General features: G+C 44.4%; 1 protein-coding gene across 26 annotated transcripts in view; it reads left to right on the top strand.

Moving 5' to 3' along the window:
* Klc (kinesin light chain) overlaps positions 1-25,000 on the top strand; it is a 187,686-nt gene that overhangs the window by 70,983 nt on the left and 91,703 nt on the right. For 7 of the 26 annotated variants that reach the window (XM_069321624.1, XM_069321620.1, XM_069321614.1 and 4 more), the window contains one exon: positions 736-817. The exons of 17 other annotated variants lie outside the window; for them this stretch is intronic. Coding sequence is in view for 1 of the 9 variants with exons in the window: in XM_069321610.1 (XP_069177711.1) it covers positions 24,271-24,299 (29 nt within the window). In the remaining 8 variants the exon portion in view is untranslated. Of the gene's footprint in view, positions 1-735; positions 818-23,269; positions 23,474-23,540; positions 24,300-25,000 lie in introns of those variants that run through there. 2 more of the 26 variants (XM_069321619.1, XM_069321610.1) reach the window with 2 other exon arrangements.

Raw genomic sequence — 25,000 nt, 5'->3', positions numbered from 1 at the left:
CTGAAACCCACTCCAGGTTATAGCTGAACGAAAAATAAGCGAGAAGATACACAACAGGTACCAAACATAAAAGGAATGAGCTATTAAGACAGTGAACAAAAAGAACGACATACAGAGGTCATATAATCACATAATATGCAGAGGGGTAAATGTAGTGAATAGTGTCTTTCAGGCGAAGGACAACAGAACGAGGGTACACATTTGCGCACTGGTTGTTAAACGATTTGCGGAGGCGTATTCAAGGGAAAATTAGGATTAAGGATTTGCCCTAAATGTTATGCGTGCTAGTGGCTGTACAAGAATGTAAGAACTCTTGTACATATAAATAAAAAACATGCTGAAGCTGGAAACAGACCAGCCAGAGAAATGTAATGAAATATTATGATATTCGTATTCAGTGAAGTGGTGAATACATTTAAATGCGATTGAACCACAAGTGGAACTATCTGGCATATACAGCTTTTATAAGAGCAAGTGTGTCAATACTGATCAAGGTAGAGACTTGTAAATGTTCCTTATCTTTAAAGGTTTAGTATAGTTCATGCACGTTTTTCTGTTTTCTTTGGTTTGTCGTCACAGAAAACCAACTCTCCGGAACAGTCGGTGCTGCTAGCATTTGGGCTGGCTATATCAGACGCGTATTTTTTTTTTAGTACCCCTAAATACATGATTTTATTATCGTTTATTAGATATTACGTTTCAATTTTCAACATTTTAATTATTTTCTCCCTGCAGGTGAGTCGGCCCTGGAAAAAGAAATCAGCACTAAGTCAGCGAGCGTCCTTGACTGCTAATAGCGTCACTTAACTAGTTGACCGTAAGTATATATCACAGTCGTACTACAGGTGCACCCGTCCTTTCGCGTTGCCACAACGGACTTTAAATAAGGTACTAAAATGCGCAGACCTAACTTAACCGCCCCCTCTCCCCCTATCGACCCACACGTGTAAAATTAACCCATTCACCCGAAGTGACACTACTTGTAATTATTTGGGGGAAAATTCCAACGTGCAATAATGAACCATCAGTAAACACCGTTGTACTGTTAATGTTACAGTCCTGACAAAAATAAAGCTAAAAACCAAACTTAAATATGCTTAGTATACCACCTGTGTGCACTACATATTAGGCCTAGGAATGCTAGGAGAGGTCCTCAAGTGACCATTCTGGTGCTCCATCACTACATACTTTATGTGCTTTCGTTTTAGGAGGCTGGGCTGTAGACAGCGTGGTTATTCCTGAGCCAACCTATCCTCTCGAATATTACATGGCATTTTGACGTCAAAATCCCCAGCGGACAAAATATGATATGCTAAAGATAAGAGCGGCTGGCAAACATTCACGTTTTCTATGAGTGGGTGGGTGAGTTAGGCTAGGCTCGGGTGCTTGTGTCCCATGTACTGTTTGTTCTGTTCGTCGCTACAGTCTACCCGGCTCGCTGATGCCTTTTGGTAATTAGTACTTGTCCGTTGTGGCAACTCGAGTGGACACACTGCCTGAGCTGCTATGATTTATAGTACCATGTTATTTTTCCGTTGGGAGTTTTGACGTCAATATGTGATGTATTATTTGAGAGGATGGGTTGATAGGAGACACAGGGCACACTAGTAGGAAGTACCCACTGTATGGTGACAGTACGGATGCTGCAGATGCGAAGAGCTTATCAAGTGTTCATGCTAGAGATGCGAGGAAATGGGAAGGGAATTATCCGGAGAAATCGCCAAGTCATTACGACTATATAGCACTTGGAAGGGATCAGATTAAAGATTTTAGATGGGACGGGGGGAAGGAATGGTGCCCAACCACTTGGACGGTCGGGGATTGAACGCCGACCTGCATGAAGCGAGACAGTCGATCTACCGTTCAGCCCATGTGGTTGTGGAGCTTATCAAGTGTTGATACAGAGTTGCCACACAAGTTGATAGGTAATGAGTGTTATTGGGAGCGGTGTTGCACTGTATCAGATAGAGGCTGCTGTAGCCTCTCACGTCTTCCCCTGCAGGCTCCTGATCTTGTGTGTTTATAACTGATTTATTGGCGGAGGTCGCTGTATTTTCGCCTTTTTCTGGTTTTGGAAGATATGCTGTGCAGCGTCTTGCGCTGAGAGGGATTAGTATCGGCGAGTTAATTTTGCGAGCACCAGGAGTCGAAGGAAAGAAGGGGAAGAAAATATGACTTTGCTTCACATGTGTGGAGTTTTGACCCCCATGTTATTGTGATATATCCTCGGTAAAGCAGCCTACTTAAACATCTGAGTGGGTACTAGAGACCAGGAAGAAAAAACGTAAACAATCTTGGGTGTGATAGTTGTGTGGCGTGTGTTGATAAGACGTGTATCTCGCCCAAGAGTCGTGTGGCGGCCTCTTGTGAAGAGGCTCATCTGCATCAAAGTTGAGCTGACAGTGACAGGCTCTTGAACCACGCTTGGTTGACAGTGTGATTGACAGGCGTTGAACTGACACGCTGAACGGAAGACCTCCACTGCAGCAGCTTACGTCACCCACTTGATTGATTTTTAATTATTTGCCAGTTGGGTGTGGCGCAGGCAATGCCCAGTGCTTCATGCGGTCTGTTGGATCAGATAATGCAATTTAATTTTTGTTAATATGGTGCAGACTTATCAACTCTACAATTGGATTATGGGATAAGATAATGAGTGTTCTTATTGTTGTATTTCAGATTAGTAAATGAAAACTTTCACTATTTAGGCTTGAATGTATGTATAGGCTACAACAAATGTGAAACTGAATTACGAGAACAATTCGTGTGAGTGTGTTAAGGTTTGTGTTATGTAGAACAGGCGTTTTCAAATGCCATTGTTTAGTGGCTCAGATAGTGATCATTTCTGAACTCAAGTGCGATCGTGAGAGATTGCAAGATGAAATTTAATTTGCCATTTAATTCTTGGAACTCCATATTCATCAAGAACTGTAAAAAACCACTATCGCAGGCCCTTCACATTCTGTGGAGACAAAGCCTAGATACTGGCGTTATCCCTGACATACTAAAAACAGCAGAGATAGCACCACTCCATAAAGGAGGAAATAAGGCAGAGGCAAAAAATTACAGACCGATAGCACTAACATCGCACATCATAAAAATTTTTGAGAGAGTGCTAAGAAGTAAGATCACAAAATACATGGAATCACAGCATCTCCATAACCCCGGACAACATGGTTTCAGAACAGGGCGCTCTTGCCTGTCGCAGTTGCTGGACCACTATGATATGGCATTAGATGCTATGGAAGACAAACAAAATGCTGATGTAATTTACACAGATTTCGCAAAAGCTTTTGATAAATGTGACCATGGTGTTATTGCACATAAAATGCGTTCAAAAGGAATTACCGGGAAAATAGGCAGATGGATCTACAATTTCCTGACTGACAGAACCCAATGTGTAATAGTCAACAAAATAAAATCCAGCCCATCAACCGTGAAGAGCTCAGTTCCCCAGGGTACTGTGCTTGCTCCAGTACTTTTTCTCATCCTCATATCGGACATAGACCAGAACACAACCTATAGCACTGTATCATCCTTTGCAGATGACACTAGGATTTTCATGAGAGTTGGCAACATAGAGGACACGGCAAACCTCCAATCAGATGTAGATCAGGTCTTTCTATGGGCTACAGAAAATAATATGGTATTCAACGAGGATAAGTTTCAGCTCATGCGCTACGGAAAAATTGAAAACATAAAAACAGGAACCACGTACAAAACGCAGGCAAATCATAACATAGAACGAAAAGGCAATGTAAAGGACCTGGGTGTACTCATGTCGGAAGACCTTACCTTTAAAGAACACAATAAAGTAGCCGTCACAACTGCAAGAAAAATGACAGGTTGGATAACAAGAACTTTTCACACTAGAGATGCTATACCGATGATGATACTTTTCAAAACGCTTGTGCTATCTAGAGTGGAGTACTGCTGCACAATGACAGCCCCTTTCAAAGCTGGAGAAATTGCTGACCTAGAGAGCGTGCAGAGATCCTTTACTGCTAGAATCCACTCAGTAAAACATCTAAATTACTGGGACCGACTAAAGAGCCTAAATCTGTACTCCCTTGAGCGCAGGCGGGAGAGATACATAATAATTTACACGTGGAAAATAATTGAGGGGCTGGTCCCAAACCTGCACACAGAAATAACACCACATGAGACCAGAAGACATGGCAGGATGTGCAGAATACCCCCGTTGAAAAGCAGAGGTGCAACAGGTACTCTGAGAGAGAACTCTATCAACATCAGAGGCCCGAGACTGTTCAACACGCTTCCACTACACATAAGGGGCATAACTGGCAAACCCCTCACAGTGTTCAAGAGAGAACTGGATAAGCACCTCCAAAGGATACCTGATCAACCAGGCTGTGACTCATACGTCAGGCTGCGAGCAGCCGCGTCTAACAGCCTGGTTGATCAGTCCAGCAACCAGGAGGCCTGGTCGACGACCGGGCCGCGGGGACACTAAGCCCCGGAAGCACCTCAAGGTAGCCTCAAGGTAGCCATTGTTGTATATAAGGGGCATAACTGGCCGACATCTCACGGTGTTCAAATGAACTTGATAAACACCTCCAAAGAATACCTGATCACCTAGGCTGTGATTATTAATCATATAAAGTTTACGAACTTGAGAGTTTGGCCTCTCATTTGGTTAGTCTAACAGTACTTTAGATCAGTGAACGCTCTGACGAATCCCAAACTAGTCTACTTGTGCTCACTGACAATTATTTTGTCAACGGATGAGCCAAAAGTGACACGGGCGAGTGGAAATTGGCAGCACGCGGTCACCGCACAAATCCTCGATTTTTTTAACAACATTGAAATTTAGAGAGCGGACGCATCGTAAATAACGGAGTTTTGTTTTTAAATGGTGGTGTGCAGTTTGGCTTTAACGAGCTGGGGCGCCAATGACGTTACTATCGGCTAGTTGGCTAGTAGTAGTCGAGCCTGTAATTGGTGGAGGGGACGATGCACGGTGAAGGAGAGGAGGGGACGGTGCACGGTGAAGGAGAGGAGGGGGCGGTGCACGGTGAGGGAGAGGGGACGGTGCACGGTGAAGGAGAGGAGGGGACGATGCACGGTGAGGGAGAGGAGGGGACGGTGCACGGTGAAGGAGAGGAGGGGGCGGTGCACGGTGAGGGAGAGGAGGGGACGGTGCACGGTGAAGGAGAGGAGGGGACGATGCACGGTGAGGGAGAGGAGGGGACAGTGCACGGTGAAGGAGAGGAGGGGGCGGTGCACGGTGAGGGAGAGGAGGGGACGGTGCACGGTGAAGGAGAGGAGGGGACGATGCACGGTGAAGGAGAGGAGGGGACGGTGCACGGTGAAGGAGAGGAGGGGACGGTGCACGGTGAAGGAGAGGAGGGGACGATGCACGGTGAGGGAGAGGAGGGGGACGGTGCACGGTGAGGGAGAGGAGGGGGACGGTGCACGGTGAGGGAGAGGAGGGGGACGGTGCACGGTGAGGGAGAGGAGCGGGACGGTGCACGGTGAAGGAGAGGAGGGGGACGGTGCACGGTGAGGGAGAGGAGGGGACGGTGCACGGTGAGGGAGAGAAGGGAAGGAGGAAGTACATTATATATGAGATTTCATTAAAACAAAAATTGAACCTTGGAAACTTGTGTGTAATGGTGGTCATTTTTCGCTGGAAGTTGGGTTAGTGGCAGCGGGTTGGCAGGTTACTGTTTGCGTTAAACATCAGCTTCATTTCAATTATGTATAGGCGGTTTGGCAGTGATGGTAGTGCTTCCCTGTGATGTGGCAGAGCCAGTCTTGAGCCTGGTAGTCCGGCTCCTGCTCGAACATTAGGGCCTAGCATTATGGGTCAACTTTAAATACAAGTGCCTCTGCTTACCGAAAGATAGGAGATAGACTAAGTGTTCATCTAGGAATAGGCTTTTTTTCTATTGGGTTTGACTACTACTATTAGTGGAGTTGAGCCGTGTTTGTATAATTTAACCAAAGGAAACCTTAATGCTTGCGTTTATACTGCGTCAAATGTTATTAATCATTGATCTTACATTGGTTAGTGTATATAGGAAGCTGGTCCTTGTGCATGCTGTGGTGGGCCTCCGGCCTCTCCACCCCCATGCCGCAGCCTGGTGTTTTATCACTGATACAGGCCTAGCCTCGCCTCAGCCTCGCCTCAGCCTCACCTCAACTCGTGTGGTTTCGCATCAATTGCAACTTCCCCGACTTTACGTTGACCTTGTTTGTTGTCATAATTTTCCAAGCGAACGTAGAAACGAGATAAAAAAGTTAGAATTGGGGGAAAGTTTGTAAGAAAAGTGAGAGGAACGTTAAGTAAGGGAATGAGAAGATATTCGGTGTTTCTGTGAGGTTTGTGTGCAATTTGTACAAAGTTAAATTTGTTCAAAGAAAGCAGTGATGTGGCGTCCGTCACCCGAGCTTCGTCGGGTAACCTCCTCCTAGTACTACATAATACCGTGTATTATGTAGTACTAAATTGTAGCATTATCCAGTGTGTGTGTATTTGCGGCCTCACTACACCCCGTGCTACATGGAAATTTTGTTCAGAATAGCTGAATATAAACAACAACAACAGTGTGTGTGGACCAGACCACACACTAGAAGGTGAAGGGACGACGACGTTTCGTCCCTTCGACTTGAGAATGGTCCAGGACGGACCGAAACGTCGTCGTCCCTTCGCCTTCTAGTGTGTGGTCTGGTCAACATACTTTAGCCACGTTATTGTGACTCATCGCACAGTGTGTGTGTATAACCACACTCTACAAGGCTATGAAAGGAACGATTCGGGTATGTAGTAGTGGCGGTGGGGAAGGTGTGGGAGAAGAGAGGGGGTAAGGTGTGAAAGAGAGGGAGGGTAGTGGTGGAGAATAGCACACTGAAGGCGACAAAATAACACATACATCTCCCCTAAGACGTGGGTACGGACCATAAGCCAAGGTGAGATGTTCGCGTTATTCTGAATATGGCGTCTTAGTGTAGGAGACCAGAGGAGAATGGTCTTCGTTAAGTTACTGTTATGTCGTGTTCCCTCTTGTATTATGTTATCCATAAATGTTGACTAGTATATTATCATTTTATGGCCCCGTCCATTTGCGTTAATGTTTCCAAAATGAAAGCCGTAGTTCTCCACAGAGGAGAAAGCCGGACAGCATCCAGAAGTTACGTCAATATCACTTTCGTGTAGGAAAAACGTGTGCGAGTTTTCTTTACAGGCAATGAAAACAAATTATGCGGAGAAGAGAACTTTCCATAATTTTTGTAAATATTTATCAACGGCGGAAGGCGTGCAGGTTTATATGTTGAGCATCTATGTAAGATGTTGCTCGAAATATTTGAGAAGGGGCCTGACAGCTGAGTGGACAGCGCTTCGGATTCATAGTCCTGTGGTTCCGGGTTCGATCCCCGGTGGAGGCGGAAACAAATGGGCAGAGTTTTCACCCTGATGTCCCTGTTCACCTAGTAGTAAATAGGTACCTGGGAGTTACAGCTGCTAAGGGCTGCTTCCTGAGAGTGTGTAACAAAAAAGGCCTGGTCAAGGACCGGGCCGCGGGGACGCTAAGCCCCGAAATCATCTCGAGATAACCTCAAGATAAGGCGAACAAGATGCTGGTAATGTTCACGAAACCTCCGTCCTCTCTCGCACTCACTTGGACGCACAGAAATACAAGATTTACAGTATTGTTGACAAGCACTCTGACTTTTGAGAGAGATACCCAGATGTACCTGGCTCCTGTGTTTTGGTAACTGAATGTGTAACTATGTGATTTTTCATTGAAGATTTATGGGAGTCTAGGAGTGATGGTCCACAGAAGGCAGGCTTATACAAAAAACACCTCGCGGTGGGATAGTGCCCAGGAGGAAGCGTCTGGGATGCTCTCGGACGCAGGTTCGAATCCTTGTCACGGCCCTTGTGGATTTGTTTTCCCAGGAGGAAGGTTTATATAGCAAGAGCTATGGTGTCGGGTTGTTTGGCCTGGCGTCGAAGCCTGGAAATTAATGCAGCGTTAAAATAAATTTAGTGAATATAAGGAATTCTTACAGGCGATTAGAAAATGTATCTAACTTTGCCCAATGAAATCTCAGGAACGTGATGAATGTGATGAAATATTGAGACTGTATGATAGGATCAAACCCCGTGTCCCTGAACTCCCCAGGGGCTCCAGTGCACTACCAACTGAACCAAGATGAGCTCATAATATTTCAACCAGAAGTCCAGGGATACGAGATCGAAACTTTCCTCAATATTTTCTCTTGAATAGTTTTGTTATCCATGGCTTAATGTTGCGTGAGTGGAGCCTCGTCCCTGACACCACCACCTGGACATACCGGAGCCCTTCCCGGGACGACGGTCATCACAAATGCTGCATTGGTGAGTGATATATAATAGTTGGGGATTGTTACCTGCATGCACAATGATTTCCAGCGATGAAGGGCTAGGTAGGATTGACATGAAGCGTCCAGCGTTAATATTATTTCATATATAGGCTTAAAAGTCAACGGTGAACCGTCGATACAGTTTTTGTCAGTCATTTAAAGTGCGTTGTGATGAACTGAATATATTTATATAAATGTACATGAACTTTTTTTCACATTTTTAATATATACCTTTATTCGTGAATGAAAAGTAATTTAGTTGATTTTTGAGCGAGTTTAGTTCAGAACACAATTAAGTATTAAAGTATGTCCTTCGTTGCTGTCTTTTGTTTGATTAATTGTTGTGAAACTGGCAGCCACAGGGTCACTAGTTGACCAAACCACATACTAGAAAGTGAAGGGACGACGACGTTTCGGTCCATCCTGGACCATTCTCAAGTCCATTGTGTCGCTAGAGCATAATTCAGCTCAAATCGTCTAATACTGTACATGCTAATGGAATGTGCAACTGGTTCCAGTTCCGGATTTTTTTTAAAGCCTAGGCTTGCTGACGTCATGTTGTCCACGATTTAATAATTTTCATTCAGTTATGTTGCTATGTTGAACTATTACTACTAGAATGGTATCTATCTGGAAACATTCTTATGAAGCCCCCTTAACTAGAATGGACTTGAAGCGACGGCTTCTTACCTGCCTAGGCTGATCGTGTGGTGGTTCTGGGAATCAGACCCCCACCCCCTGGTCCCGTTTCTGATCCAAGCCTCATTCATCGTTGATAGTCTAGTCGACTAGACTGTTGAACCCCGCATCCGACATGGTACCTACAGTCTGGTGATTGTGGTGCCGTCTGTAAGTAAAATCTCGTAAGGTAAGAGTTGTGAGCAAGCGTACGCCTCTGGCTGCCCTTGGCTGAGCGCTAACACAACAACCGGGTCTTTCTAATAGTACATCGCATTTTGGCCTATAATTTCCTTAAGGCCAAAACCTGATGTTCTAAAAATCATGGCGGCTCACAAAATCAACGCGATGTCCCGTTTTCTATTATTGGATCCTCGGTTGGGTTGGGTTGAGTTGGGCAGTTTACTACATCAGTTAAGTGACGTGGACGGGCTTGAACACAGATGCAACCACCACCCGCCACTGGAGAGGGGGGGGGGGAATTAACAAAAAATCAATAATGGTTTATTTTGATGTACCACATTAAAATGTGTTCATATTCAAGAATATTTTTTATTTTTTTTCGGCAAATCAACACTGGAATTCACGGAATAAAATAGCTTGTGGCAAGATCAAACCACAGAAATTATCACGAGATGATAATTAATAATTAAATTTCAGTAAGATTAATAATTTTGACTGCCACGTTCTTGGCTTTAATGAGGGGGCGTAGTCTTCTGAACCCCTCCCCTCTCCCTCCCATCCACCCCCATGCCTTCCCCCGTGCCACCCCTCTCCTAGCTCCTACATTGAAATAAGTGAGTACTGGTTGATGCCATCTTGCTGTAAAAATTAAACTGGTGGGTGAGAAATATTTCGCAAAGCGCCGGGCGTATTTTACAAAGCTGTGCTGAGGGTCAAAATATCCAACCTCTAATTACACCTGGGTATAAATCAAGGGAATATCATATGTTGCTATTACGTTGAAACACCTACAGGTGATTCAACGTAATAGCGTTGAATAACAGGTTATTCTTTTGTTTTGGGGGGAATTGATAACCTGGAAGTTAGCATTATATGTAGATCAAATTATAATGAATGGTGTTATCTTATATTCAACATCTGATCATACATTTATACGTTTTGTTCAAATCTTAGTGGAGGTGTTGGCTCAGCGCTGAACACTCGGGTAGCTTAACCTACCGTGAGATAAGACATGGGTCCGGATGCCCGCCCTCAGTCTAGCATTAGACTTATCATAAAGGTTCGTTCAGTATCTCGAGAGCCTCACTGTATTAACTTGCAAAAATAATAACTGAAAAAATATGATAATTATTGAAAGAGTAATTTTAGTCTCATAGGAACTTGATTTTTTTATGAAACATCTTCAGAAAGCCTCATCGTATAGACTTCATATTGGCATTATTTGCATGATAATAACATTGAAGTTCCCTCCGTTATTGACTGTGTAGGCCTATTATTATTATTATTATTATTATTATTATTATTATTATTGAGAAAATCCGTAGAAGCCGTGATGAGGGTTCGAACCTACACGGTGGGTGTTTCCTGGTGTGAAAATCCTTTTAGGACTTCAGTAGAAGCCTCAGGAAATCCTTGTGTGTTCAGTAGAACTCCAGGTTGCAAGCTTTATACAGTGTTGTGGTCTAGTCGCTAGAGCGTGTGCGTATGAACACCCACCGCATAGGTTCGAACCCTCGTCGCGGGTTCTACGGATTTTCTCATTGATGCAATCACGTTAATGTAATTACTGATGATTTATTATTATTATTATTTATTTTAATTCTGAAAGCTGCTAAACGGGGCAAGGGCGAGCCCAAGGTGTGTGATTACTCCTTGTTCCGCTAACCTTTAACCATCATTCTAGCGAGTCAGAATGATGGTTAAAAGTTAGTAATATGACTGCATGGAAGTCACGAGGGAGCCGATGGCTCCAGCATTGGTGAGAGACCAGTAATTTCATGCCCTGGGCTCTGGTGCACTTTTAGCTATACGTTATTTGGGGGTTCTTATGCTTGAGCTGCACATTACAGAATTTATCTAGCATGACGTATACGAAAGTGTATAATGTCCTTTTTATGTACGTCTGCTTAATTGTGGTCGAGCTTCGGCATTTTGGTCTGGCCTCTCAATCTTCAATAATATGACGGGGTTATTTCCTTGTCCCCTGGTAAAGGATTATGCCTTGATTACTAACACTAGTGCTTTTCATTTGTTCAGTCATTGAAAATATTGCCTTCTCTTTCTATATCAAAACCCTAAAGGTATTTTGTATGCAGTAATCGGGTCTCCTAACTTGCGCGCGTGTGTGTGACGGGCATGAAAGCTGCAAGTCACCTAAGTGTTTGTCAAATGATTCATCACCCACTAGCGGGGGTTCACCAGATTCCAGCGATAACTGCTGCTTTTACTCATTTTTAGCCTTCTCTGTATGCCGCTATTATGTTACGCAGCAGCTGCCGGAGCTGAAGTGCACCCATTACAGAGCGACCTCTTTCAGACCTAAAGGTGGAGTGAATAGAGCTCTCTATTGTCTAACTTGTGCCTTTCAGGCGAAATAATTGTGTTGGTGTTTTTTTTCTTGGATTACACACGAGGCCAGTTACTGTCGAGTACACTGGCCCTTGCATAGTGTGTGCACGCTACAATGTGGTATATTGTGAAGTGGTTGGTAGAGCCGTAAGCTAGCACTACTAACTTAGCAACCACGTCTCTCTCGGCAGGAAATGTAGATGTTTATCTCTCAGAATGTTTGGTAATATGTTTATTGTTTGTGATGTGTTTATATGTATGTATTAACACGATGTACTGAACGGGGTGAGAATAGCTTGAGCTACCTCATCCCTTTGTGTGTATTTTACCTCAATAAACTTATTTCAATTTCAGTCTCTTGGTCTCGCATGTGTATAGTGTCTGGGGGGAGGTATTGACGGGACCTGGTGGCTGTAGCTTATGGCCCTGGCAGGATCACCGAGGCGGCGGCAAGGGGGAAAGCTAAGGACTTAGCAGACCGGGGGTATCGGTGACGCCTGAATTGGAATGGGTCGATTGGTGAGGGCTGGTGGGAGGGGTTAGCTGGCAGTTTGGTCCAGGGGACGCCGAGGGGGATTAGGTACGGTCTTAGGATCCTTGATGAATGTCGAAGGCAAAAACAGGGGGACGAATAATTAGCCTTCTCTCCTCCTTTATCTGCTTCTCTATTTTGTATAGCTATATATATATATATATATATATATATATATATATATATATATATATATATATATTATTAAATATGACCGAAAAAGTAAGATTAATAATTCTAACACGAATTTTCTCAATCTTTCGTACATTACGCTTCACTGTTGGAGGTAAATCAAAAATCACTTCTCCAAAATTCATTTTTATTTCTAGTCTGACGCGACACGGGCGCGTTTCGTAAAACTTATTACATTTTCAAAGACTTCACAAATACACAACTGATTAGAACTTACGTCTCTCTGATATTATATCTACATTTGAGTGAGGTGGGAAGGGTGATGTGGCATTAACACAAGACAGAACAGGAGGGGATATTAATAGGGTATTAAAAGTATCAACACAAGACAGAACAGAAACAATGGGTATTGAATAGAAGTGTTTGTAGAAAGCCTATTGGTCCATATTTCTTGATGCTTCTATATTGGAGCGGAGTCTTGAGGTGGGTAGAATATAGTTGTGCAATAATTGGCTGTTGATTGCTGGTGTTGACTTCTTGATGTGTAGTGCCTCGCAAACGTCAAGCCGCCTGCTATCGCTGTATCTATCGATGATTTCTGTGTTGTTTACTAGGATTTCTCTGGCGATGGTTTGGTTATGGGAAGAGATTATATGTTCCTTAATGGAGCCCTGCATAAGCAACAGGGCTCCATTAAGGAACATATAATCTCTTCCCATAACCAAACCATCGTCAGAGAAATCCTAGTAAACAACACAGAAATCATCGATAGATACAGCGATAGCAGGCGGCTTGACGTTTGCGAGGCACTACACATCAAGAAGTCAACACCAGCAATCAACAGCCAATTATTGCACAACTATATTCTACCCACCTCAAGACTCCGCTCCAATATAGAAGCATCAAGAAATATGGACCAATAGGCTTTCTACAAACACTTCTATTCAATACCCATTGTTTCTGTTCTGTCTTGTGTTGATACTTTTAATACCCTATTAATATCCCCTCCTGTTCTGTCTTGTGTTAATGCCACATCACCCTTCCCACCTCACTCAAATGTAGATATAATATCAGAGAGACGTAAGTTCTAATCAGTTGTGTATTTGTGAAGTCTTTGAAAATGTAATAAGTTTTACGAAACGCGCCCGTGTCGCGTCAGACTAGAAATAAAAATGAATTTTGGAGAAGTGATTTTTGATTTACCTCCAACAGTGAAGCGTAATGTACGAAAGATTGAGAAAATTCGTGTTAGAATTATTAATCTTACTTTTTCGGTCATATTTAATAATATATGTCTACAGGAAAGACTGCTACCAAAATATACTAATATATATATATATATATATATATATATATATATATATATATATATATATATATATATATATATATATATATATATATATATATATATATATATAAAATATTTCTCCGCACACAGACAAGTATAGTCTGCTGAAAAGTGAAGACCCGCGAACTGCTTCGCGCTCCAAATAATCCTTTCACTTACCGGTTTCTCTCAAAACCTCGACGAGAGAAGCTGAATGATTGATTAGCGAAGGAATTTGTGCGTGTTTGGAGTATGAGCCGGAGGCAGTTCATTGGCGGAATGGAACCTTGCGAGGGAGGACGGGAGCGGCAGCCACGAGCGGTGCGCAGCCACGGGGGAGACCTGGGTTATTTGTTGTTTACATAGGTGCCTGGTCATGTTGTTGTTATAAGATTCAGTTACTCGGAACAAGTTGCAAGTAGCACGGGCTATGGTGAGCCCATAACTTACCTGGCACAGGAGCGGGGCAAGTAGCACGGAACAACTTTCATGCTTTCAACTAATAATTTATACTTGCTGGTGTGACAACCCTCGTCATTGACAGTATACACCATACATATACCTGTTCCTTGGCATACATAAAACAAATGTGCGCACCCGCCGGACTTTGAAGCTGCTGTGATCCGCCTCGCTAATTAGCGTTTGGTGTGTGTCATTCTACAGGTTTTCCATTCACCTGGGCTGTATGGGTTTCGAACCCTGGACTCCACGCGTGTGAGGTCGAAGCTCTTATCGACTGGGCCAGGAGTAGTTTAAAAAGGAAGGTTTCCAGACGCAGCAAAACCTATAGACTATAGGTTTTAGTTTTAAAGTGCATAACAGCTCACTGTAACTGCTGCACTGCTCTCGGGTGGTTATATTGTTTGTATACTCTGGTAGAACGGGTGGGAGGTATACATGATGAGTATTCATAGACTGATGGATGCATTCCCAGCTTCCTTTTCTTGGAGGGAGATGGGTACTATAACGACCCAGAGAACAGCTTAGTGGGGGTTCTGGAGATCCTCGTCTCCAAAGGATATTGATTGATTGTTGCCGCCGGAGGCGGCTAGTTTATTGTGCACCCCATACTTATCCTGTGAGCGGTAGCGGAAAAAGCATTGCAGAGGGCACAAAAGGTCTTTATCAAACCTCAACGGAGATTATTACACAAACAATTTAATTTATCCTTCACACCTTGTAATTACAATGTCAGCTAGTTAGAGAGAATATTCTATTTCAAGAGCTATATATACAGTAAGTCTTTATACATTAATGATAGGTCTTATCGCTAATACATAATTGTTTGAGTAGTGGAGATATTAGAGTCGTAGGGGAGCTGCTGTTTATTACTATTCTTCACAATACACTACTTGTTTCTCAATCTCATATGTCGTTCATCTACTAGGAGCGAAATATGGATACAGCGCAAGGATTTCAGGTGTTTTATCCTTAGTAATAAGATAGGTTGCCATATCATACCACGTGAGTTTAGATTTATCTCTAAATAACTCGGTTTTACTTCAATCCAAGATATAGTGTTCGAATGTGTATCCCTGTCTTTGTCCACACACTTTACTTTATCTAGATCCCTTTATAAGCGGAACTGCCAGAGATACTTGTAACCAAGTCTTTTTCGAGCTGTGACAACGTCTGTTAGTCTGCTTATTTTGTTACTTGCCCCAGACACATGTTTTACTTCACACATTTCATTGTGATAAACAATGGACCTGCTAGTTCCAGTTTGCACTGTTTTATTTCAAATTCACCCAGGAGTTCTCATCTAATGACACTTTTAAGGTACCTATTTGATAACTCAAGATTCTGTTCAATACTGTCTTTATTTACTGCAACCTTAGCAAGGGCGTCAACTATTATCATGTTCCTTCAGGCCAATGTGAGAAGGAATCTACAACATTTTTATATTTACCCTCTTTGTTAAGTATGCTTATATATCTATGCCTGGCTTCTGAGACAAGCACGTTATTACTTTATTGCAAACTACTTATTGCTAGTAATAGGGAAAAGGAGTCTAAAATAATTAAGCTGTCTACTTCAATCGTCTTAACCACTGAATCTGTCATTTCCGGTTTGATTTTCGTTGGGGAGTAAAGCAGAGGGTAAACCTAACCCAAAAGTTAGTAAACTAATAATGTGTCGCCAATGGCGTCGTTGTTACAGCTCCAGATAAACCATTTATCAGACTGACGCACTGAGCCAGCTTTTGTTGGCGTCCTGTAGTATTAATAATCCAGTATTAATTTCAGTAGTAATAGAACAAATTTGTTGGCGATTTAGCTTAGGTCATTTGCGACACAAGCAGAGCACCTTTTTAAAGCTTACCCACCGTTACCGTGTTCTTACTGCCCTGCACGTTTGTTATTGTGGCGGGACAGTGGAGCGTAAATAATACTGAATGAAAGTAAGGTGCAAAAAGCCAGTGTAATTTTTCTCTGCTGCCATTGAGGAGGTTGGCAATTATGCTGCCAATCTTGCACTCATGAATTCCAATATATTTTATAAATTAACGATTAACCCGGTCGGCCGAGCGGACAACACGCTGGACTTGTGATCCTGTGGTCCCGGGTTCGACCCCGGGCGCCGGCGAGAAACAATGGGCAGAGTTTCTTTCACCCTATGCCCCTGTTACCTAGCAGTAAAATAGGTATCTGGGTGTTAGCTGTCACGAGCTGCTTCCTGGGGGTGGAGACCTGGTCGATGACCGGGCCACGGGGACACTAAGGCCCCGAAATCATCTCAAGATAACCTCAAGATAGATAACCCAAAAATACATTTGTTCATAGTCCTTTGTCTTCAATTTAATACCACATGGTATTAAATATTTAATACCACATAGGAGCGAAATATGGATACAGCGCAAGGATTTCAGGTGTTTTATCCTTAGTAATAAGATAGGTTGCCATATCATACCACGTGAGTTTAGATTTATCTCTAAATAACTCGGTTTTACTTCAATCCAAGATATAGTGTTCGAATGTGTATCCCTGTCTTTGTCCACACACTTTACTTTATCTAGATCCCTTTATAAGCGGAACTGCCAGAGATACTTGTAACCAAGTCTTTTTCGAGCTGTGACAACGTCTGTTAGTCTGCTTATTTTGTTACTTGCCCCAGACACATGTTTTACTTCACACATTTCATTGTGATAAACAATGGACCTGCTAGTTCCAGTTTGCACTGTTTTATTTCAAATTCACCCAGGAGTTCTCATCTAATGACACTTTTAAGGTACCTATTTGATAACTCAAGATTCTGTTCAATACTGTCTTTATTTACTGCAACCTTAGCAAGGGCGTCAACTATTATCATGTTCCTTCAGGCCAATGTGAGAAGGAATCTACAACATTTTTATATTTACCCTCTTTGTTAAGTATGCTTATATATCTATGCCTGGCTTCTGAGACAAGCACGTTATTACTTTATTGCAAACTACTTATTGCTAGTAATAGGGAAAAGGAGTCTAAAATAATTAAGCTGTCTACTTCAATCGTCTTAACCACTGAATCTGTCATTTCCGGTTTGATTTTCGTTGGGGAGTAAAGCAGAGGGTAAACCTAACCCAAAAGTTAGTAAACTAATAATGTGTCGCCAATGGCGTCGTTGTTACAGCTCCAGATAAACCATTTATCAGACTGACGCACTGAGCCAGCTTTTGTTGGCGTCCTGTAGTATTAATAATCCAGTATTAATTTCAGTAGTAATAGAACAAATTTGTTGGCGATTTAGCTTAGGTCATTTGCGACACAAGCAGAGCACCTTTTTAAAGCTTACCCACCGTAAGTTACCGTGTTCTTACTGCCCTGCACGTTTGTTATTGTGGCGGGACAGTGGAGCGTAAATAATACTGAATGAAAGTAAGGTGCAAAAAGCCAGTGTAATTTTTCTCTGCTGCCATTGAGGAGGTTGGCAATTATGCTGCCAATCTTGCACTCATGAATTCCAATATATTTTATAAATTAACGATTAACCCGGTCGGCCGAGCGGACAACACGCTGGACTTGTGATCCTGTGGTCCCGGGTTCGACCCCGGGCGCCGGCGAGAAACAATGGGCAGAGTTTCTTTCACCCTATGCCCCTGTTACCTAGCAGTAAAATAGGTATCTGGGTGTTAGCTGTCACGAGCTGCTTCCTGGGGGTGGAGACCTGGTCGATGACCGGGCCACGGGGACACTAAGGCCCCGAAATCATCTCAAGATAACCTCAAGATAGATAACCCAAAAATACATTTGTTCATAGTCCTTTGTCTTCAATTTAATACCACATGAAAAATGTGTATTTAAATGTTTATGTACAAAGTCTGCACATGGGGACAAATAATAGTTGTGGTTGTGCGTGCGAGGCGTAGCTGTTTGTTAATAAGGAGTGTAGCGTTATCTCTGAGAATCCCCAGCAATAGCTTAACTTCAACAAGACACGTGGATAAAATAAGGTGAACATTGTAATTAACTACAGTTCATGTAGTCTGTAATGGATATTGAAACGTGGTGACCTGTAGTGGGCAGTTCCACGTGGTGACCGGTATTGTGCAGTGTGTGTGTGTGTGTGGGGGGGGGGAGTGGGTGCAGGGTGACGTGCACGTTGGGCAATAATGGTCCGGGAGACGAGGCAGCCAATATACGAGTGTGGGCGCTGCGAGAGGAGGACATAAAGCAGGACTGCCCCCGTCGTCGTGTGGCGGGCTCCGAGGCGATGGTAACGGCGGGAATATTGGTGTGGTATGTTAGCTTGGCGGGCGGGCAGGCCAGCCGGCGGGCCAGCCACAGTGGCCTCTGACCCTCCACGGAACACACGGTGTTCTTGTGGGCGGCCGCCGGGGTAACCTATTGGTGCTTAACCAGTTATATTGGTGCATAGTGTTCCCGGCTGTCCAGCAATCCGTGAACCATATTCTTTCTCCTCTGGTGGGGATCGACCAGGAATGGTAACGGTGAAATGACATTTAGTGGCTCATTTTAATCTTTTTTTCTTTCTCCGTTTTCTTTTCTGTCAGAATTTTAATAAAAATATTGTATTTTTCCTTTGGAAAGCCAGCGAACTTGTGTGTATTGCAGAATACCTTCATATTCTCTTACAATTTCTGGGCAGAAGTTTTGTGATTCAAGACCCTGGCACTGACGAAGTTGATTTTCACAGCGGTGAAAATTTTCATTTTTAATTCGGTTTAGCATTCGCCTTGTTATCCCAGCTTTATCATACGGAAATGTAAACATTCCTTTTGACAATCCAGAAACACAGTCTGTATCTCTCTCTCCCGTGTGTTACGGATGTTGCTGTGTGATAAAACATTAGGCTCGCTAAGCAAGCCTTGTTTTTTCTGAAAAAAGTTAATGTTTGTAGTTTGCGCCTTTCTAGATGATTGGTTAATCTCCTGATAATCCTCTATAGCACTTGGCAGAGAATGCATGCGAGTGACACTGGTCATTAGTTTGTAGCCTCATGCCTTGCTAATTTCTTAACTGTTGGTACAACTTTGGCTGTCTTCTAATCTTTTGGTGTTTACCCTTTGTTCAGTTGGTTGGGGGGTCAGTTCCAGTGGTCTGTTCAGCTTTATATTTATCTGTAGATGAACTCACCAATGATTTGGAGTTTAGTTTTTTGTGTGGATCATCCTGTTTTGTAGTATATGCAAGCTTTGTATTCTCATACGTCTGTGTCTTCAGGTAGTTGTTCAGTATGGCATTGTAGACGACCACCGCTCTTTGTATTCATTTGCATCCTTTGTTTTTTTTTCCAATACCTCATTTCCCCTCTTCACAAGTACTGCTATTACTAATCCTCCCATATTAACGAAATTATTTTCTGTCCGCTTTCTGTCTGTTTTGTCAATGGAGGGAACTACAATGGTTATAATTTGAGTTTCGTCACCACTATTTTCCCCAGTGTTCGTCTCATTTGTTTTGTACGAGTTCATCATTTGTGTATCTGACTGAGGTCCATTTTCTTCATCTGTGCCAAGGGAATTTATGGATGGATAGATTTGGGAAGTGGGTGAATAGATTTGAGAATTAGGTGGATGATTGGGGAATGGGGGACTGCAGGGGAAAGTGGTGCTGGGCTGGTAGAGTTGAGGGTTGTGTGCATGGAAGCAGGAGTTGGTGTAGCTGCATTCGTAAGGGACGAATTAGGTTACAAGAGATGAGAAGTGGTGGTTTGAATGTAGTAGTATGGAAGGAAAGAGGGGGGGGGAATACAGTGGATGACTGGGAAGAACGGGAGCCTGCATGGTCTCTCTCACTTTGGGGGAGTAGAAGAACTCTTAGAATCTAAGAATTAATTCTAAGAATTAATATCACCCGGGGGGATATAATTAACTCAATAATTAATAATTAACTCTTAATTAACTCTAAGAATTAATATCACCCGGGGGGATATTAATAGGGTATTAAAAGTATCAACACAGGACAGAACACGAAACAATGGATATAAATTGGATAAGTTTAGATTTAGGAAAGACTTGGGTAAATACTGGTTCAGTAACAGGGTTGTTGATTTGTGGAACCAATTGCCGCGTAACATTGGGGAGGTGGGGTCCCTCGATTGTTTCAAGCACGGGTTGGACAAGTATATGAGTGGGATTGGGTGGTTATAGAATAGGAGCTGCCTCGTATGGGCCAATAGGCCTTCTGCAGTTACCTTTGTTCTTATGTAATCCCTTCCAGGTACAATAGTCGCTGAGGGAGAGGAGACAAGAGCCAAGTTGGTGGAGGGGGGGGGGTTGTACCTTGATTGTGATGAGTGGGTCAGTTTGTGTCCTCGGGTCCCTTGTACTTGGGGATGTTCAGATTTGTGTTGCCTCTGTCCTGGTTGCTATTCGCCTGGCTATCTTCTTGAGGTTATCTTGAGTTGATTTCGGGGCTAGCCTGGGTTGATAAATTCCTTGGTTCCTCTTCTGTTTATTTAATAGCATTGTTTCTCCTGTCTGGCTCTCTAGCATTTCTTAGTTAATATATATATCTTGCTTCATATAAATTCGTTTGAATGGTTGTTGGTATTGTAGTTTCTATTTTCGTGTTATCAATCAACTCTGTGCTAACAGAGCTGCAAACCCCACTTATCAATTGGCGTTGAGATCGCTCCCGTATCGTCGCTGTCGATATCCTTCCACTACGTCTTGAATAGCAGGGGGGGGGGGGAGCCATTTTGGAATGTGCGCGTGCTCAACTATATGTGCTTGCAGGGTTCCAGTGTCGGCTCCTAGCCCAACCTTTTGGATATCTTGTAGTTGAATACAGTTTTGGGTGCTACCTTGCGATAGTTCAGAGGCCCAACGTGTCCGCGACTCGGTTTTTGGCCAGGCCTCCTGGTTGGTGGTCTGGTCAACCGGGCTGTGTAGTAGTGTGAAGACAAAAATAGAAAGGTAGTAACATTGGTGTGCCAGAAGTTAAATTTGATTGGCAGTGAGGTGGTGTCCCGGGCGGGTCGTATATCTTTATCTTCATCTGGTCGGCGTGGGGCGTCGGGCTGACCACCAGCAAGGAACCTGCACAGCAACACCTGCGGCCGCCGCCTGCTCCTCTTCCTCCTCATCCTGATTTGCTGATATTCCTCCTCGCTCCTGTTGGTGCTGCTCCTCTTCCAAATTCTATTTACTCCTTTGTCTAATATCTTCTTGAAAATGTGGTGATGTTGAGGTGCTGTATCAGTACTATATGGCTCTCTGGGTTCAGTCCTCATTATATATTTAGTTTAGGATGGTGTAGGTACTACCTTTCATATTCCCTTTGCCATACTGTATTAGTGTGTGTATTGGCAAGCAGGGTGGGGCTGGGGGATAGAGCATCTATGGCTACTGTAACAGCATGCAAAACGAGTGATAGTTTTAATAGCGGCGTGATGAAAGAGAAGAAACATTACACTATAGGAAATATGGAAGCCTTTAGCTTGATTGGATTTGGGTTGGTTTCGAGGACTTCGTATATTAGCTCGTTTGCAGGCTATTTCATCGTTATTGGGTGAAGTCTACGACGACGGTCTATTAACATTATTGGGTAAACGAGAGGCAAGGCGCGTTTCACTGGAGGAGGCTGGCATTTATAAAGGATGTTTGCTTTGATGGTGCATGTGAAGGCTGGGAATGTGATTGCGACAGTCAAGATGTTCCTGCTCCAAATCCACACTGATCTGGATTGTGTAGTTGGTTGTTCTCCATACAACTGCTAGTTTGACTACCAATTACCCTTCCATAGATCTTCAATGGTATCTAACATTAATGCGACCATACTGAGGCTGTTGCTCCCTTCTGGTATTTCGCCGGTATTCAAGATTTTTTCTTCTTATTGCTTGTGCTACTGTTACAGTGCATTGTTTTGTTTTATTAATATGGGATTGTGAAAGGTGAGACCCGTATGGCAGTACTGTCGGTTTATGGTGCAAATTCTTTGTTTGTGTTAATGTGCTTTATTGTGTGTTATGGATAACGTTGACGAAGAAGCTTGTATGGGAGTGTGGTGCTTAAGATGTGGCCAGTCATTGGCCTGGGAGAATGGGAACTAGTGGACAGTGACTGTTGGTATTTTAGATTTAGCTCTTTCATTGATATCGCTAAGCAGCGATATCAATGACTACTCGGAACAAAATTTCCTTGTAGCACGGGCTATAGTGAGCCCGTAATAGACAGTGATGTTGTTATGGATTCAGCTACTAGGAACAAAAAGTTGCAAGTAGCACGGGCTATGGTAAGCCCGTAGTGGACTTGCCTGGCATAGGAGCGGGGCTGTCATAGACAGTGATATTGTTGGTGGATTATGTAGATTGATTATGTAGGTGGATTCAACTGTGTGGGCGGGGCCAGGTGACATGCGGTCTCCTCCTCTGACTGGGCTAATGTGACGGGGGTGGGGGGGGGGGGTGCATGGCGCGGGATGACTCTTCTGGATGTGGGTGATGCTGGGCGGTCATCCCCCGCCGTGATCCCACTACCACGCCCACATGGCTTCATTACGGCACCTTCCTCAGATGGCGGTGGTGTGTACACATTGACTCCGTATACCAGCTGACCCATTCACGCCAGAGGAAAATACTAAATGGTAATTTTTTAATCTAACTATGGCCTGGATTTGTTCCTGTGGGCACGTGTGAGGAGTGAGGCATCACACTGGTTCAAGACGGGAAGGGGCGTGGCACGGGGAAGGGGGGGGGGGGGGGGGGGGAGGGCCGCGGCCTTGACATTCACCGATTTTAGCGAAGGTGACGGAGGGTCTGGTGCCGAGGGCCAGAGCTAGTGTCTTGCTCTCCAGTCGTAGAGCTACACATGTCAACACTCGTCTTCTCTCATTAGGCTCAACAAAAGTCAGGAGACACCCGGTGCTCGGTAATGACTACTGGAGCGGATACCAATGACGATGCAGTTAGTGGTCCGTGTTTAGAATGAGCAGCTTCTTTAGCGAGATTTTTTATTGGGAGTTATGTGGTGTGTCGGTAGTGTTGTTGTGGAGCGTGGCGGCACATGGTGACTGGAAAGTAGGGGGGGGGGGTCGTTGCGGCGCTGCTGCTGCTGCTGTATTGATCGCTGCTGCTGCTGCTCCCAAACTGCCGCCCTCACCACCACTACCATTACATCTTGCCAGGGACCCCTCCCCGCCCCCAACACGCCCACACGACCATCTCCAAGTGTGCAGTAGCGCTAAGCAGTTAATAAACTAGAAATGTTAAGTAGCGGAGAGGTTATTACAGGCGCAGATGGTTGTAGTGAGGGGGGGCAGGGTGAGGGCCACGCATGGCGACCGTCGGCAGCCAGCACGCTGGGACGTGAGGCCACTACGTTATCGTGGCGACCACCACACCATCGCCTCCCTACACGCCAGCTCTTCCTGCTGTGCAGGCGGTCACCCTGCTTCATTACTGCCACCTTACCCAGTGACACTCCACGTCTAGGGTGATCCACACTGTAGGGTTAACGCGTGAGTCATACTGTCTTTGTAGACCCTCCCCTCCCCCCTCCTCCATAACACCTCCCCAGTAAACGGGGGCGTCGCCCCTCAGTCAGGCGTGCGGTGGCAGCTCGGACGGTGCCACGGTATCTGCTCCGTCCCGCTGCTGTTTCCTGTGTCATCTCCAGTCGTGGTGCCTCGTGTCTTGGTTCTTTGAGTGCCAGGTGTCGTACTTGCGAGACACAGGTCGGCCTGTCAGGTGTGACTGAGGGGCACCAACTTGGGCTAGACATACAAGCCTAAACTGCCCTATTAGTGCCCCTGCCTCGCCCTTGCTGGCTCCAAACACTTGGGGCCATCTTAGGGACGTCCAGTGCTAGTGACTTAGGTTAGGTTATGGTAGATAGTCTGGCCCCTCAGTGGGTGGTCAGTAGTGGGTGAGGGGGACCCTGAGGTTGAGCAGTGCCCCAGGAGAGAAGAGGGCCAAGTAACACCAGAGTGTGAGGATGGTTACCTGCAGGGCGTGTGAGGTGAAAGTGCTCGAGTGGCCAGGCTGCTGGACTCAACCATCATTGATTGTGTGTATGTGGTTATTGGTGGCTTGATCAATACACACCCATCACTACTATCTGCAGCTGGCTGCTTCCTTAAGCTTACTGCCACTGGGCACGCCGCTGGGGTTCCTGGCAGGCTAGTGGGCTGCCCTTCCTGCCTGCCACCTACCGTATCCCCCGTCAATCAAGACAACTTAAACGCCTATCTCGAGTTACAAGTCCCATATTCCAAGAACTTGATGCCGATGACCTGGGTCAGCCCACAACGCCACTATGTCCAAGGCAATTAACTCCTACCGAATGTGAGTACCTCATGTATACTTGTAATGCTGGTAAACTTTGGGAATCTTAAGCAGTAAGCAAACAGAATGTGGTTTCGCACTGAGTGTTAGCGCTTGGAATGGTTAATGTAGTCACGTGCGCTTATAAACATTGCATGGTTAAGGCGGTGACGTCAGGAGCGCTACTGCGATCTGCCTGGATCAGCTGATGGCGGGTGTCGAACGCCAGCCTCCGCTACCGCGGTAGCGCGCACATTTTGTTTCCATGCTACGACTTCCCAAGGCTTTTTTCAGTCAGGAGTCTGAAGTTCAGTCAAAAACTCCTCCTTGGAGTTTTTGAGAGTGAGATGTGCTTTTCAGCATATTACGGAGACGAGCAAACCTTAGTGTTTTAGTGCCCCCAGATGCTAAGGAGTTTTGGTTTTAACGCAGTAGATGTCTTTCATTACCTCTCATTGTTACTAAGACGAATAGTCTGGTTGTGAAGGAGCAGATCTTCAACCCGAGCACAAGTCAGCATAGTCTTGGAGGTACACTTTGCTTTATTTCTCGCTCCTTCGTGTAACTTCACCAGCCTGCACTAGAACGCTCTGGAAACCTTTGCTATTGCTCTTTCCTTCAGGTTGCACACGTGTTGCAAAAGGTGGCGTGCAGAATACCGTGGAGCCTCGTGTTGCTGAGCCATACCTCAGTGGGAAGTGTTGGCGTGTGTTGAACCACTT

The sequence above is a fragment of the Procambarus clarkii genome, chromosome 10 (genome assembly GCF_040958095.1).
Source record: "Procambarus clarkii isolate CNS0578487 chromosome 10, FALCON_Pclarkii_2.0, whole genome shotgun sequence".
Classification (NCBI taxonomy): domain Eukaryota; kingdom Metazoa; phylum Arthropoda; class Malacostraca; order Decapoda; family Cambaridae; genus Procambarus; species Procambarus clarkii.
This window is presented reverse-complemented; position numbering and strand designations above follow the sequence as displayed.